The sequence below is a fragment of the Grampus griseus genome (assembly GCF_964374135.1).
Source record: "Grampus griseus genome assembly, chromosome: 1".
Classification (NCBI taxonomy): domain Eukaryota; kingdom Metazoa; phylum Chordata; class Mammalia; order Artiodactyla; family Delphinidae; genus Grampus; species Grampus griseus.
Genome location: NC_139017.1, coordinates 143975314 through 143989972, shown reverse-complemented (window position 1 = coordinate 143989972; position 14659 = coordinate 143975314). Strand labels below are relative to the sequence as shown.

The 14659-nt window shown below is 52.6% G+C and overlaps 1 protein-coding gene across 1 annotated transcript in view; it reads right to left on the bottom strand.

Moving 5' to 3' along the window:
- The window catches only part of TRABD2B (TraB domain containing 2B), a gene marked incomplete at its 5' end in the record, with an annotated part of 215335 nt that extends 200921 nt beyond the window's left edge, over positions 1-14414 (bottom strand). The window contains 2 exons of the mRNA XM_082652918.1: positions 11746-12306; positions 14313-14414. Coding sequence (XP_082509044.1) covers positions 11746-12306; positions 14313-14414 — 663 coding nt within the window. The remainder of the gene's footprint in view (positions 1-11745; positions 12307-14312) is intronic.
- Between the last annotated feature and the right edge of the window lie 245 nt (positions 14415-14659).

Genomic DNA, 14659 nt, shown 5'->3' with positions numbered 1-14659 from the left:
TGGGTGAACAGTTTCATAATAACTAATTCAATTCACTAAGTATGTGCAGGGTATTTCTCTGGGAGAAAGGGAAGAGGAAAAAACGTCACATACTGAGTACCACAAACAGCACGGCACACTTAAGGGCTAATCAAATCCTTGCCAGGCTTTATCCCCACTTCCCCCCATCACTCTGAGTTACTGCTATTAACATCCCACCTACTTGTATGCAATAGAGGAAAAGGACCCTCAGAGAGGGAATCGCCCCAGGTCATGCATGGGTCTAACCCATGGCAGAGCTGGGCCTGAAGCAGGGGGCCTCCAGCCTAAACTCTTTTTCTCTCTTTTCGATGTGTCCGCACTCCAGGGAGCAGTGGGAGATTGTAGGGAAGCTGCACTAGAACGAGTATGGCCAGACGGTCAGAAAAAAATAACCACGCTCCGGGTGGCTGGGCGGCACAGTTCCCATCAGGCCGACCCCCAAATCTGCTCTGGGTGATGCTTGGTGTGTGAGAGACGAAAGGATCAAGAACCATTTTCTCTATGGGATGGGCTTCACCTCGAGACACAGTGTGAAAATGGGCCAATAACAATAATTAAAATGACCACGACTTAAACCACCGCAATTAACATTCATTACCTCTGAGCGTGTGCCAGGCAGTGAGCTATGCGGTTGACACGCATTACCTCATTCACTCCTCACAACACCACCAGGAGGTGAATGCTGTTATGAGCCCCGGGTTTTCAGATGTGGAAACAGACCCTCAGTCATCCAGCCCGAGTGGTGGAGCTGGCATTCCACTTCCAGTTCAGTCTTTTTCTTAAAGTATCGAAAAGATCTAAGTAGAAATCCTGGCTCCGTCATTTTGCACAAAGCACTTAGCCTCAATTTCCTAAAATGGGGGAAATAATACTTACCTTTCAGGATTATTTTAGGAATTTACTATGATAAACCTGAGGCCTAGCACATAACAGGCACTAAATAACAATGGCTGTCTTGGGAGCTGGAGAGGAAAAGGAGAGGGTACAGTCAATGGAGCGAGGGGTAGAAAGACTTTTCTTTGCAAACCTTCTGCATTTCCCATCCCAGCACTTCTGCCTAACAGTCTCCTGCCTCTCGGCAAGGCCTTTTCCACTCCCATCTCCACGGGCCCTAGTACTGTTCAACCTGCAAGGTCTCCATCAAGAATCCTGCATTCCTTTCTCACAACCCTCTCCACAAAACTATACTGATGGAAGCAGAATAATATAAAACTCACCTGCAAGACCACCAGCAGGCCTTGGCATGGGGGTTAGGTAGTGCTGGGTCAACTAAACATTCCAGTCAAGGTCAAGCACAGTGACAGTGCATTATTGTCACTGAGGTGCCAAAGTGACTCAGTTCACCCATCCACGGCCCATCCATAGCTCTTCAAGCTGCATCTCAGCCCCAGTAGAGGGTCTGGAGCTCAAAAATATCCCATAATCCAGCAGACTCTACAGCCAAAGGGAGGGGGGCCACTGGGGTCCAAACAGGGGAGGTTGGTGGGGGGGGTAGACAGGAAACTGGTCCAGCTCCCCTCTAGGTGTCCTCCTGGGGGGGCCAGGAGGAAGAGCTATCCAGCGGTACCGCATGTGAAAGACTGTGGAAACTGCAAACCGCGATGCAAATGGTTGAAATTATCATTGCCAATTAGGCTTTTGTCTCTCCTCAAACTCAAAGCAGAGCAGTTCAAGGAAGGGAAACCCTGTGAACTAGGGCTAAAAGATGAGCCAGAGAGATATCTGAAAGGCGTTCTCTGCCCAATCTTCCTTTCTAAAAAGGGGTTTCAAATGGGGCCTGAGGCTTAAATTACAAACCACCATAAGTCCCCAGGAGATAAAACTGGTCAGGACACTACAGAACCTTCAGAGGGAGGAAGCAGGTAAGCCCTTTAAACAGAAGAGGAAGTGGAAAAGGCCTGGCCTTTTATCTTTGCACTTTGGCTTCCCCGGGTAGGGCTGGCCAGGGGACGCGGGCGCTGACGCCGCCTGTTTGGTCGCCAGGGCTGGCCAAGGGTCAGGAGGGGCCGCGTGCAGCACTTCTAGAAAATGTGCACTTTCGCTCTCGGCATCCCGTCCATGGAGGCGGCTCGAGCAACGCCGACTGCACCGAGCGGCGCTCCGAGCTGGGCTGGGGCGAAGGTGGGCAGGCCTGGGAAGTGTGCATCTTCTGTGCCCCCACAGGACACCGCGTTACCTGCCACGGCCACACACCCCCTCCCCCCCACCGCCCGCCCCACAGTGTAGAGGCACTTCTGTTCCTTCCCCTCCCCACCCTGGAAGGGAGCACAGGGAAGAGCATCATGGTTCTTGGTCACTTTCGTATCTCCAGCACAAATGCCCGCACCTGGCACACAGTGGGAGCTAAAAAGCATTTCTTGAAAAATTATACGATGATGCTAATTTAAAGACGCAATAATAACTATGTGTGTCTGGCACTTTTAATCAGTTAATCCTCACAGCAAGCAGATGAAATCTATAGACAGGAAACTAAGGTGCAGGAAGGTTACCCCAACTAGCCTCAGGTGACCTGCACTCCCAATGAGTGCAATGATTCTGGGCCCTGAAGGAGCACCGGCCCGTCCTGGGCCAGTGCCCCAAGTCCTAAGGGACTTCTGAGCTGAGTCTTGTGCTATGCTATGTGAATATAGACTAATTCTTGGTTCTGAAGGTTAAATCAGACCAGGATGTCCCTCTGAATGAGGGAGGGAAGGAGGAAGCTTTATGCAGAGAAATAGGTTCACAAGGTAAGAGAAGTAAAACTGAGTGCTTTCCCCTGCTCTTCCTGACCCACTGGGGAGAAAAGGGAGAACCCCAAGAATAAAAGATGATATAAAAGGGTCTCAGCACCCAGGGCCGGGGAATAGATGCACTGCTGACGGGGGAGGTGGATGGTGGTCAGGGACCAATCTGAAAGCCTATAGGTTCCCCCAGGGAAACTACCTTTGCCTAGTCAGGGAGGAACACAGGCTAGCAGCAGGTGCCACTGAAGAGAGACTGCACAGGACCTAGGCCATTACCCAGAAATGGCCCCAGGGCCCTGACGTGTGTGGGCCAAATCTGACGACCTTCTGGCTCTTTTCAAGGTAGCCAAGCATTCAGAGTGACCCCGGTACAACTCACCCACTGTTAGGGACTGAATGTTTGTGCCACTCTATCCATATGTTGAAGCCCCAAACTCCATTATGATAGTATTTGGAGTTGGAAACTTGACAAGGGAATTAGGTTTATAAGAGGTCATAAAGGTGGGGTCTCATGATAGGATTAGTGCCCATCACCAGAGCTGGCTCTCTCTCAATCTCTCACTAATATAATGTGATGTCAATTAAGCCTCAACAAAAAAATCAGAAAAGAAAAGGAAAAAACCCACAATGCTCAAAACCAGTCACATCACTGCACCTAAACTCAAACTGCTGAGTTATGTATGATCAGGTGGTATCAGCCCAGAGGGTTCAGTCCAATCTGGTGACCATGGATGAAAGTCTGGATCAGACTTTCAAGGATCATTTGCTTGAAGAGTCCAGGCTTTTCAAATGACTGCCCTCAGGAACCTTTATAGCCAGACAATAAAAACCGGGAAGGGCTCTCAGGTAGAGGGAACAGCACAGGCAAATGCTTGGAGGCCTGACCATGGATTGTGTGACAGAGAGAGGAAGGGAGAGAGAAGTAGAACAGGTCAGCAGCACTGCAGCCCCAAGCGAAGTAGCAGGTAATGGATAAAATTAAACATTTTTCAATGAAAATTAAGTGGGGGATGGAGTGAACCTGGAGAAGCTCACATGAACTCTGGGTAGAGAAGAGGAGAACAAAAGAAGGCTTTGTCTGCAAGGAACAGACGAGGAAGAGAAAACAACAAAGTGTTCCAGGAAGGAGAGGGAGAAATCCAACAGTGACCTGTGGATGTTACAAAGTCCTCACCAAAGGGACCAGCGACAGCACTGAACTGTCTCCGTGTCTCAGGTGGGCAGGCTGAGGCTTTCTGTGGATACAGAGGCCGAGACGCAGCCCCCTGTTAGCATCCAGAGCTGACAACGCCTCAACCACAGGATACACCACAGGGCCCCAACTTCAGAACTGGAACACATCCAGTCTCATTTTGTAATCAATTGTGAGCATATTTTGAGCTAGGTTTTGAAGCCAGGTTGATTAGGAAAGAAAAGACTGTCTCAGTAATAATTATAACAGAATGTAAAATATGTAAGTGCCGAAAGAATATTATAAAATGCCCTAAAAAATTCCATGGAGGGAAAGCATAGATGTGGCTGGGACTTGCACAAAGTCTTCCCAAGCCGATGAGATTTAGGAGCATTCTGGGAAGACTTCCTGGAGGAGGTACAGCATTGAGCTGAACCTTGGATATCTCATAGGAATCAGGAGTAGAAGAGGGAAGGAGGAAATTCCTGCAGAGGGAGAGGGCCCAGCACAAGCAACAGCATTTCCAGGCTTGGGGCAACGTTTTGTGTTCCAGCGGATATTCTGCGCAGATTGAAAAGCCTGCGGATGCTGGAGGAGCTGCTCAGCCAGACGGCTTGGCAGCCCCTGAGCAGAACTGAAGGCTGGGCCACCGGCTGCCTGTGGATTAAGTGGGCGGACAGAGAGCCAGTGATGGGAGATAAAAGGGAGTGAAGTGGATAATATTTAGAAGCAAACTCGAGGGGGAGAGAACGCGGCAGCCCGGCTGGCAGGCAGCAGGCTTGTCCCATTCTTCAGTTTCCTCCCTCGGAAAGCTGTATTACCAGGCGACCTCTTCCTGGCTTTGAGAGATGTCCAAATGGGAACTATTAACAAAGGCACGGGCACGCTCCCATTTTTATCTCCGTCTCAAAGGGCTTTGCCGCTCAGGCTTTTCTCTTTGGCCTGGGATCGGCTGGTGGGTGAGCTGCTGCGGGACGCAGATCACTGTGTTTGTGGATGGGACTTCTTGGAATTCTTGAGAACTGGTCCCTTCCAACTCTAAGATTTTAGAAGTCTGTGTGTATGAGCTGAAAAAATGTCTTCAAAGCTAAGGGGCTAGGATTTCACGATGTGAAGATTCTTCGAGTCCAAAAATGCCTCTGAGCCTGATGTTCTAAGATTTCCCCATTCTTAGATTCCCTGAGCCTCCAAGTCCCGGCTCAGGATTCGGAGATTCTGTAAATCAGGAAGACGTCATGCTGTGTGACCTTCTGATTCTGAGACTAGAATATTTCATGACATCTTGGTCACCTCCGGCTTTATGGCCTCACTCTCCTTTGATGGAGGTACCTAAGCCATCCTGTGCGTCTGCTCCTGAGTTTGTTCCCCCACCCCCACCCCATGTTGGGATAATATATTAAATGCTAAAGTCTGAGTTAACCAAGTCAGGGGGAGAAAAAAAAAAAAGGACAGAGCCTGCTGTGCTGGCAGGAGCTCTTTGCAAACAGCTCTCCGGGCACACGAAGAGTCTGAGAGTACACACGCCTAGGGGTCAGTGCTAGGGGTCCCCCAAGTGACTTCCACACCGTGTGACAGACATTTGCTGAACAGCTCCTAACCACAGGGCTCCGTGCGGGAGCCACGGTGGGTGTGGCAGGCTTCCAGAAGCGCAGCGTGAAGGCGGGGCCAGAAGCAGCTTGCTCCCAGGCCAGGATCTGGAGTTACACGTGCAGACTAGGCCAGCCTGTGCTTGGAGCCAATACTGACCCAGGGGCTCTCGCTCTGTGGCTGTCTTCTGGGGAGAAGAGGGCTCAGCATGGTCGGACATCCTTAGGGGTGCCCAACGGTCTTAGGGGAGGTGTCTGGCCCCTTCACTCTGGGGAAGGCACATAGATCTGATGGGAAGCCAGAAGTAGGGACGAGTACTGAGGACTTGAGGGACCAAAGGTCGGTGCTGCTGTAGCTGCCATGGAGGCTCAGGTGGGGTGTAGGACCCAGCAATAGCCATTCTTGGAGGATGGGAAGTGAGAGTGGGTTCTGTAAGATGGAGATGTACAACAGCAAGAGAAAGTAAGAACAGGCTCTCCGCGTGACATGTGGAGACAGGACACAGGGGAGACTAATGCACAGGCGCTCCCTGCCTCAGTTTCCACGGCTGTAAGAAAGGACTAATGATGCTCACTCTCCCTGACTTGGCAGTGAACTCTCCAGGGGAAAACTCTAGGCTGTTTCCCAGTCTCTGCTCCCAGCATTGTCCTGGGTGACACTAAGGCACTCTGGCTGAAAGAGTGAGGGAGCCAGTGAGGGAGAGGGGTCCTGATGACGGGCAGGCTCCAAGGCTGGGCAGCTATCCACCAGACTGTGCCATGATGGGCTGGGGCTCTGTCTGCCCTGCAGGCTGGCAACAAGAGGCAGCAGGTCACCCACCGGAACCAGCAGGCTTCCGGATGAGTAGGTATCGGCAGCAGCCCACCACAGACAAGCCTGCCAGCCCCTCCCAATGGTGGAGAACTCAGGCTCGAGATCTCAGGGTGGCCCGGGGCCTCCAAGATACAAGGACCGAAGATGAAAACCGCAGAAGTCAGAACTGGGTCAGGCCTGGAAATCGTGGGACAGAGGGGCAACCTAGGCCCAGAGAGGGACAGGACAAGCCCAGAGTCACAGCCAACGTAGGGATGGGGTAGGGCTAGAGCCTACTTTGTATCCAGCTACCCACTTCATGATTTCCACATTCTGTGTCCTTGTAGGATGGTGTGGACCCATTAACGTTCAAGGAGGAGGCTCTTCACTGTGGCTTGTGTCATCTTTCCTCATTCATTCATTCATTCATTCATTCATTCAATAGTGCTGGATGAAGGAAGGAAGGAAGGGAAGCAGGGATCGTCATATCATGGCTTCTGACCATTCATTCATTCATTCTCTCTCTAAATACTAACTGAGCACCCAATAATATGCGGTATAGATATAGGACCTCTGACTATAACCAAGGACACCATTTATTCAACTGTGCTGCCTAGCCTGTGTTAGGGGCGCCGTCTTCACAACGGTCCCTTGGAAAGCTGGGCATGCCTTTGGGAACTCCTAGTTTAGAATAAGATTCAATTTCTAAGCCAGGGAGAAAATCAGTTCCAGCACTTTTCAATGATCTCTTTCTATACATTTTTAATATTTTATTTTATTTTTTAGAAAGATATGGTGATCTCCCTCCACTCCAATACACACACACGTCACCAGATAATGCCATCTGACTCTTAAAAACAGAATTACGTCAGCTCTCGGAATCTTGAAAAACATGCACTCCGGCATCAGACACTTGAGTTTGAATCCTGAGCCCGCCTCACCTGGCTGTATAATCACAACCAAATGACTTAACCTTTTTAAGCCTTAGTTTATTGTCTGTAAAAGAGATATGACACTCTGCCTTGTCGTATCTCTGTGAGGATTAGAGATGATGTACTTACGAGGTCTAATGTGGCACCCTGTACAGAGATACAGCTCAATAAACGATGACTTTGGGGTTTCTAACTCCCTAGAGAGGGGGCTGTAGAATTTTACAAACATTTCGGATGCCCTTGGCAGCCACGCCCAAATGTTCAGGCTCTACGCACATTGGACGGATGGCATCGGCATGTTAGCTAAATCCCAGCCAAGTACAGAATGGCAGTGTCCCGTTTTCTTATTTTGCCTCAGAGAACCACATAACTTAGAGGTCTCCTCATCTAGTGCCTCCACGGTACTGAGTGGGGGGGACTGAGGCCCCCTAGAGGGAGAAGGAGGTCTCCGAATCAGCCCAGTGTGTTCCTGACAGCTGGTACCAGTCCCCAGAGGCAGCCCGCAGAGCAGACTGAAATCTGCAGGTCCCGAGATTGTCACAAGATCTGGACTCAAAGCTCAGGCATCCCCAGGCCCCCGAGGGCAGGGGCTGCCACCACGCCCTATTACTCCAGCTTTACTTTGTTCAGCAAAGCATGGGCAGTGGACAGGGCTGCTGGCAGAAGGTGCCAACAGGGCAGAGCTGACGCTTCCCAAGCAGCCTTCTCCTTTCCTTGTCCTGAAGCCGCCCGGACTCTTTCCCAAGCACAAGCCTTATACCTAGGTAGTCATTTTACCCTCTAGACAACCTCCCACCGGTAGCAGCTTCTCACGTCCTCACAAAACCAGCTCAGCTGTGAAAGGCTGGTCACTACTGCCCAATTCGATTGCTAGTTAAGAATACCAGAGTTACATACAAGTCATCGGTTTTAGAGCCAGAGCTGGGGCTGAAACCTAGAAGTTAGTCTCCCATCTCTCAGCCCACTATGCTGAGCTGTCTGTAACGCATCACGGAAATCTTCAGAAGACCTGCCTTTACCATCCCTGCTCCAGCCACATAGTCAAAAGAAATAATTTCTCTAGAAGTATAAATTCTCCAAGAAGTAAAAATTTTAAGCCTTTAAGCTCTAAAGGAAAGAAGAAAACAGAAGAAAGGACTGAAGGAAGAATTGCAGGACACGAACTACCTACATGGAGGAAGTCTAGAGAATGCGCATGGGGCAGCAGGAGGAGTGCATCCTTCCTTGTCAGGCAGACCGGCTCTGTTCCATACTAGCCACGTGACCTTGGGCAAGTCATCCAGCCTTTCTGAGTGCCCACCTTAGAAAGTTCCAGGGTTGTGAGACTCCAACAAGATGAAAAAGCGTGCGGAGCCTCCTGCAAGGTGCCTGGCACATTGCGTTGATTATAATCGTCCCATGGAAGGTCAGGGCTGGAGTGGCTTCAATGATGACCTAATCCTGATGTCTCATTTCACAGGTGGGAAAAACAAGGTCCAGAGAGGTGACGTGACTTGCTCAAGGACACAGAGCAAACTCATGGTGATGTTGGGTCTAGTACCCTCAGTTTATATTAAAATCAGAGACCACGGCCAAGACGCTGGATCTTTCAAGCTGTGCGATGATGGAAGAAACTTTTTCAGTCATTCCTCTAGCCCAGGTAGCTTTCTTTCTCCACTTAGCAAGGCAAAATGTGGTATTTCTGACCAGAAGAAAATATAAAATTTTGAGAAATACTAAAGTTAAAACTAAAATCGGGCTTCCCTGGTGGCACAGCGGTTACAGAGTCTGTCTGCCGGTGCAGGGTACGCGGGTTCGAGCCCTGGTCCGGGAGGATCCCACATGCCACGGAGCAACTAGCCCCGTGCGCCACAACTACTGAGCCTGCGCTCTAGAGCCCGCGAGCTGCAACTACTGAGCCCGTGTGCCACAACTGCTGAAGCCTGCGCGCCTAGAGCCCACGCTCTGCAACAAGAGAAGCCACCGCAATGAGAAGCCCGTGCTCCGCAACGAAGAGTAGCCCCCGCTCGCCGCAACTAGAGGAAGCCCGCGCACAGCAACAAAGACCCAACGCAGCCAAAAATAAATAAATAAAATAAATAAATTTATTAAAAAAAAACACACACACACTAAAATTCCAGTCTTAACAAACAGGCGCTCTCTTTTAAGGCTTTTTTTCCGTCCTTCCTCTCTCATTGCTCCCCCCTCCCCAAATATTTTGCAATAACAGTAATGCTGGGAGGAAAGAAAAAACAAAAATCTGATGCACTTAACAGATATTTCAGTACAATAATGCATCACAGATGTTCATATCAAACTGTGCATGCGTGCATACAATTCTACTGAGAAGGCTGTTGCATTTCTGACTTTGGGGTTGGGGATCCCTAACAACCCCAACTGCCCAGGCTCTGGAATCCCTCCCTTCACAGTTAGCCCACGGCTGCCCACGGGGATGGAGGAGAGATTTCATCACCTCGCTCCAAAATGATAACAGGACAAATTGGCGGGGTCAGGCACTCTGGCAGGTGGTGAAGGGTGTGCAGATTAGGGAACCGAGAGGAGTCCTGTTTTCTTTTGTTCAGGACTTGCTTCCTACAGCCCTCTCGAGGAGCTGGACCCAAGAACAATTTTAAGAGCGGGCCCGGGCTGGTGATGGGTGGGTGCGTTTTTGAAACCAGAGGTTTGAGTCTGTTTGATCTTCAAATGTGGGCTTTGGAGACTGTCAGCGGGCTCCTCGCTGGCCGATGAATGGCTCTCAGGAACTTTTCCTAAAACATAACCTCACGCACTTTCCTGCAAATGTTTTCAACCTACCAAAGCCGCCCTTTGGTTGAACAGCAGTGTTTCCAGACCTCGAAGAAAGATAGTTTTGTTGTTTTAAGAGAGACAGATTAAAGCCAGGGGCTGTTTAACCAGAGGGTCTGTGTGCTCCCTTCGCCTCTGGTCGGATTCCTCTGTGGTTGGTACAAAGAGGGTGTTGAGAGTGACGGTGGATCCCCCCACCTCCCCAGCCTAAAAAAGATATCAAGGCCAGACGTGAGGGCTCTGAACAGAGAGGCCTCCTACAAACCTGCCTCCAAAATGAGATGGGCGGCGAGCGCTGGGGAGCCCAACGCAGATAATATCAGCTCCCGAGGCTGGCAAGGGAAAAGTCACTTCAGAGGGAGAAAGCCGGTACGTTCAGAGGAATCAGCACTGGGCCAGAGAATGCACAGGATTTTTCCCCGCAGAGAAGGAGTCAGGCGTAGTCAGAACCCTGCGGGGCGTGACTAACTGCCCCAATATTCCTGCCACCGGGGCCCTCTGGGTAAGGGCTCCACAATTATGGGAGAGCCAGCAGGAGAAGCGACAAACCCGCCTTTCATTTGGCCGGCATATCAATCTGGCTTCTTACCTCCCCGGGGACAATATTGCATTTCCCCTGGAAAAACAAAAGCCAGAGATCTCCGAAGGGGGATCAGTTTCTGCCCCTGTTTCCCTGGTGAAGAGCTGGCAACATCTCAGGGGCAGCCAAGCAGGTCTGGTTCCAGTGGTAGAGTTTCTAGTCTGGCCAATGTACGGGGCTGTCTCCTTACGGGAGGAGTATGTCTTGGGGACCACACCACGCTTGGGGCATGGGCCCGGCCTCCCTGCAGGCGCCACCAGCCCTGACTCGGGGACTGACAGCCCGTTCTCAAGGCGCAGATGTGAACCCATTGTTCCCTGGCCCTCAGAGTTGAGTTTGGGGCCAGTGAGTTGTGAGTGACCTCTGACCACGGAGACGGGGCTTTTCATGACATTTTGCTGGATCAGGTCTCTGGCAGCCAGAGACTTTAAACCTCCTAAGCTCCGCCCTTCTCCCTGCCCCTACCCCTGAGGTTCAGAAATCAGAACTGTCAACCTTGAAGTGAACACATTTCTCTGAAATTATTAACCCCAGAACTATCCTTGCTGACTTTCTCCCAGCCTAGGGGAGGCAGTCCGAGGGTCACCTGGAGCTTTGCAGAGGCCCCGGGAAATCTGGCAGCGCTTAACAGCAAGCCAGGGTCACTAGAGACCAGGCCCGTCGCGCTTCTCCTGCCCCCCGCCCCCAACCCCACCCCAAGGAGCCCGTCTCCCTCTATTCGTCCTCCGTACATACACACAGCCGCCTGGATGCACCCATACAACAGCCTCAAGACAGCCTCCTGCTCTCGAGACCCCAGGGTCTCAGGGAAAGTCAGGCCCAAACTGGAAACTCCTTCTTTTTGTTTTTCATCACTGTGATGCTCCGAGGGAAATGCTTTCTGCTCGGGGGAGCACAGCACGTGGGGAGTGCGTATCCCCAACAGGTAGCACCACTGAGATAGAAGAAAACACACAAACTCTTACCCCCAATTCCAGCACATGCCAGTTTGCCCTCATACCACCACAAAGGCAGCTCAAGAGCTGCCCCACAGCCCCGAAGACCCTCTCCCTTTCGGGGAAGGGCAGGGTTCTGCCTGCCGAGGGAACACCATCAGAGAAGAGGACCAAGGCGCACGGGGGCTGCCGGGCTCTGGGGCGGGCGCTGCGCGCTTACCTGGGAGAAGTTGAGCCCATTGAGCGGATGACACTGCTCCTCCACGCGCTCCACGGCCCCGGTGCTCTTCTTCATCTTCTCGGCCCGCTGGGCCAGGTAGAGGTCAAGCACAGGCACGCCCCGGGAGCGCACGTCGGTCTCCGTGAGCGAGTTCACCATGAGCATCACCCACACCGGCCTCTTGCGCTCCCAGTTGCCCGCGATGGCGTTGAATAGATAGTCGGCGTAGAGCCCCTTGCCCCGCTGCGCGGGCGTCATCCACGACGGCATCATCAGCTTCACGTAGTCCAGGTGGCGCTTCAGGCGCCAGTAGAGCTCACGGGGCAGCACGTCCTGCAGGTTCTCCCCGTGCGGCAGCAGCTGGCAGCTGGCCAGCGCCGAGATGGTGTAGGGGTCTGTCAAGTCCAGCTCAAAGTAGACGCGGGCGCTGGCCTGGAAGGCCGCCTTGGAGTTGTCCGGGATGAAGTCCCAGACGCGGGTGTAGGGGACGTGGATGGTGCCAAACAGGTAGGCCGGCGGGTCGCGCCGAATAGTCCACAGGAAGGAGTTCAGGTCCCTCTGCTGCAGGGGGACAGGTAAAGGAAGGCAGTGAGGCTGAAGGCAGCAGAATTAAGCCAAGGTTAGAACAGAGGGGGCAGGTGGAGCTGGGGATGGAAGGCAGAGGGCTACATGGGGCCACGGGAAGAAGCAAGGGCTTTGGAAGCTGAAAGACCCATATCTTAGCTGTACGATCTTAAGCACACTGTTTCACTTCCCACAGACTCAGTTTCCCCATCTGTAAAATGGGAGCTGAAAGCAGCCACCCCAGGGATTGTTGGGAGAATGAAAAGACACAATCTACGTAAATAAGCCCGAAGAACAGTGCCAGGCACAGAGGGAGGAGGCAGTGAAGGAAGCTCTCATTATGACTGGCTCTCACTGTGAGTGCCAAGGACCGCCACACCACCTGAGAATATTCGTGCTTGGCCAAGCCAAACCTTCACCGGTGGTGTTTCATGGGGAGGGTGGCAAGAGGGGGACCAAGAGTCCTGCTCTGGCAAGAAAGGAGGAAGTCATATAACTTTTAAATCCAACCATTAGAAGATACATGCCACGAGCACTTTGAAAGCAGAACACCTATTAAAAATAGCACACCTATTTAAACAGCTACTTCCCATTCAGCAGGGCGGATACAATTTTCTTTTTGGAGGGCAGGTCTGGGGTGTCAGCTACTCTCCTCCACCAGCTGAAACCACAGATGAGAAAGTGCTTTAAAACCTGCAGGCTAAATAAAGTCTCAAGGCCCTGATTTGGGAGGGAAAGATTTCACAGAATTAGTCCCAAGAAATGTACATGCTTTCTGGGCTCCTCCCCTCCAAAGGTGTACCTGGTCTCCAAGTCCAATTCTCTGCCATCACCTAAGCTCTGAAGAGGGATGTGTGTGTCTGTGTAGAGGTGAAGGAGGGGCAGGAGGACATGGCTCATTTCTCCAGATCCAGTTTAGGTCCAGGGGTTAAGGGGCATGAGAAAGGGACTATCGTTTCTCTCAGGCATTTTCAATCCAGAATACCCCCTGGACTGTCCACTGCCATCCACCGTCTGCAAGCTTTCGGTCAACTCATAAAATTCTTCTGCCTGATTCTAGCACAAATGAGAAGTATCTGTCAGGGAGGGCAAAGGGAACAGTACCTTACTTTACTGACAACCCAAAATTGTAAATCCCAGCATACTGGAGAGAGACGAGCTCTGAGCACCCTGCCTGTCGCGGAGCTCCCTGTTTCTGAGCAAGTCACGACACTGGAGGTGCACCTTGCCCAAGGTCAACTAAGAGCGCAGCCAGTGAGGACCCTACACAAACTTTTCCTGGTCCCTGGCCTCCAATTCAGAGTTATTTTCCATGCGTTAATTTACACTTTGAGGGAGAGAGACTGAGGGCAATCAAGGGATTCCTGAGTTTGGAAGAAAAATGAGGAGAATTAGTAATTACTCAACCCCCCAAGGAAACATTAGGCCAGCATGTCCTGGCACTTCCCTTCCTCTCCTCTGGAATCTTCCTCCTTTTTGTGAAATCGGGGCACTTGGGAGAGTGGGTGCTGGGGCCTGGGCTGGAGAGGGAGAAAGTTTGCCTTAGGTCAAGGGTGGGGACCAGGGGGGAGAGGGAAGCCTGCAAGGGGTCTGAGCGTGTAAGAATGAGAGGAAGGGGCAGAGAAGAGAAGGGCAAGGAATGGTAGAAACAGTCAGAAATGAGAAGAGAGGAACCAGAGGGTAAGGACAGGCTAAAAGTAAGAAAGAGGGGAGTCAAAAAGGGCACAGAGAGGAAAGGTCCAAGCAGGACCGAAAGTCGAGGAGAGCCCGAGAGCGTCAGCGTTTGGAGAAGGAGCTGGAGAAGGAGCGCCCCAACTCGCCTCCCCGGACGCAGCTGGAGCCCCGGCGGCAGAAGCCAGGGAAGGGCGCCCGAGGCTGCGCCCGGCGGGCGGAGGTGGAGCGGGTGGGCCGAGGTGGGTGCGGAAGGTAGGACCCCCCAAACCATCGTCCCCGCAGGGCTGTAGTGGCCGGCCGGGAGAGTGGCCGGGCGGGCGCTCGCTCACCGATCCGGGCGGCCGGCACTGTCCTGCGTCCGGGGGCTGCGGGCGGGCGCGGGCGGTGGCGAGGAGGGCGGCGAGCAACGGCCCCGCCAGGGCGGCGTGCATCCTGCCGGGGCCCGCGGGGCGCGGGGGACCCTTCTGGGCGGCGCCCCTCAGCTGGGCGGGCAGCCCCCGGCTGGGCACGGAGGTTCCTCTGGAGCGCGGGGCTCCAGACACGGGATGCCGGGAGCCCTCTGGGGCGTGGCTGGATGTCCCTGCCGGACCTGGGGGGTCCCTCTGGGGCGGGGCTCCGTCTGTTGCAAGAGGGGGATCCTCTGGGGCGGGGCCCTTTGGCCGGGACGCGCAGCCGG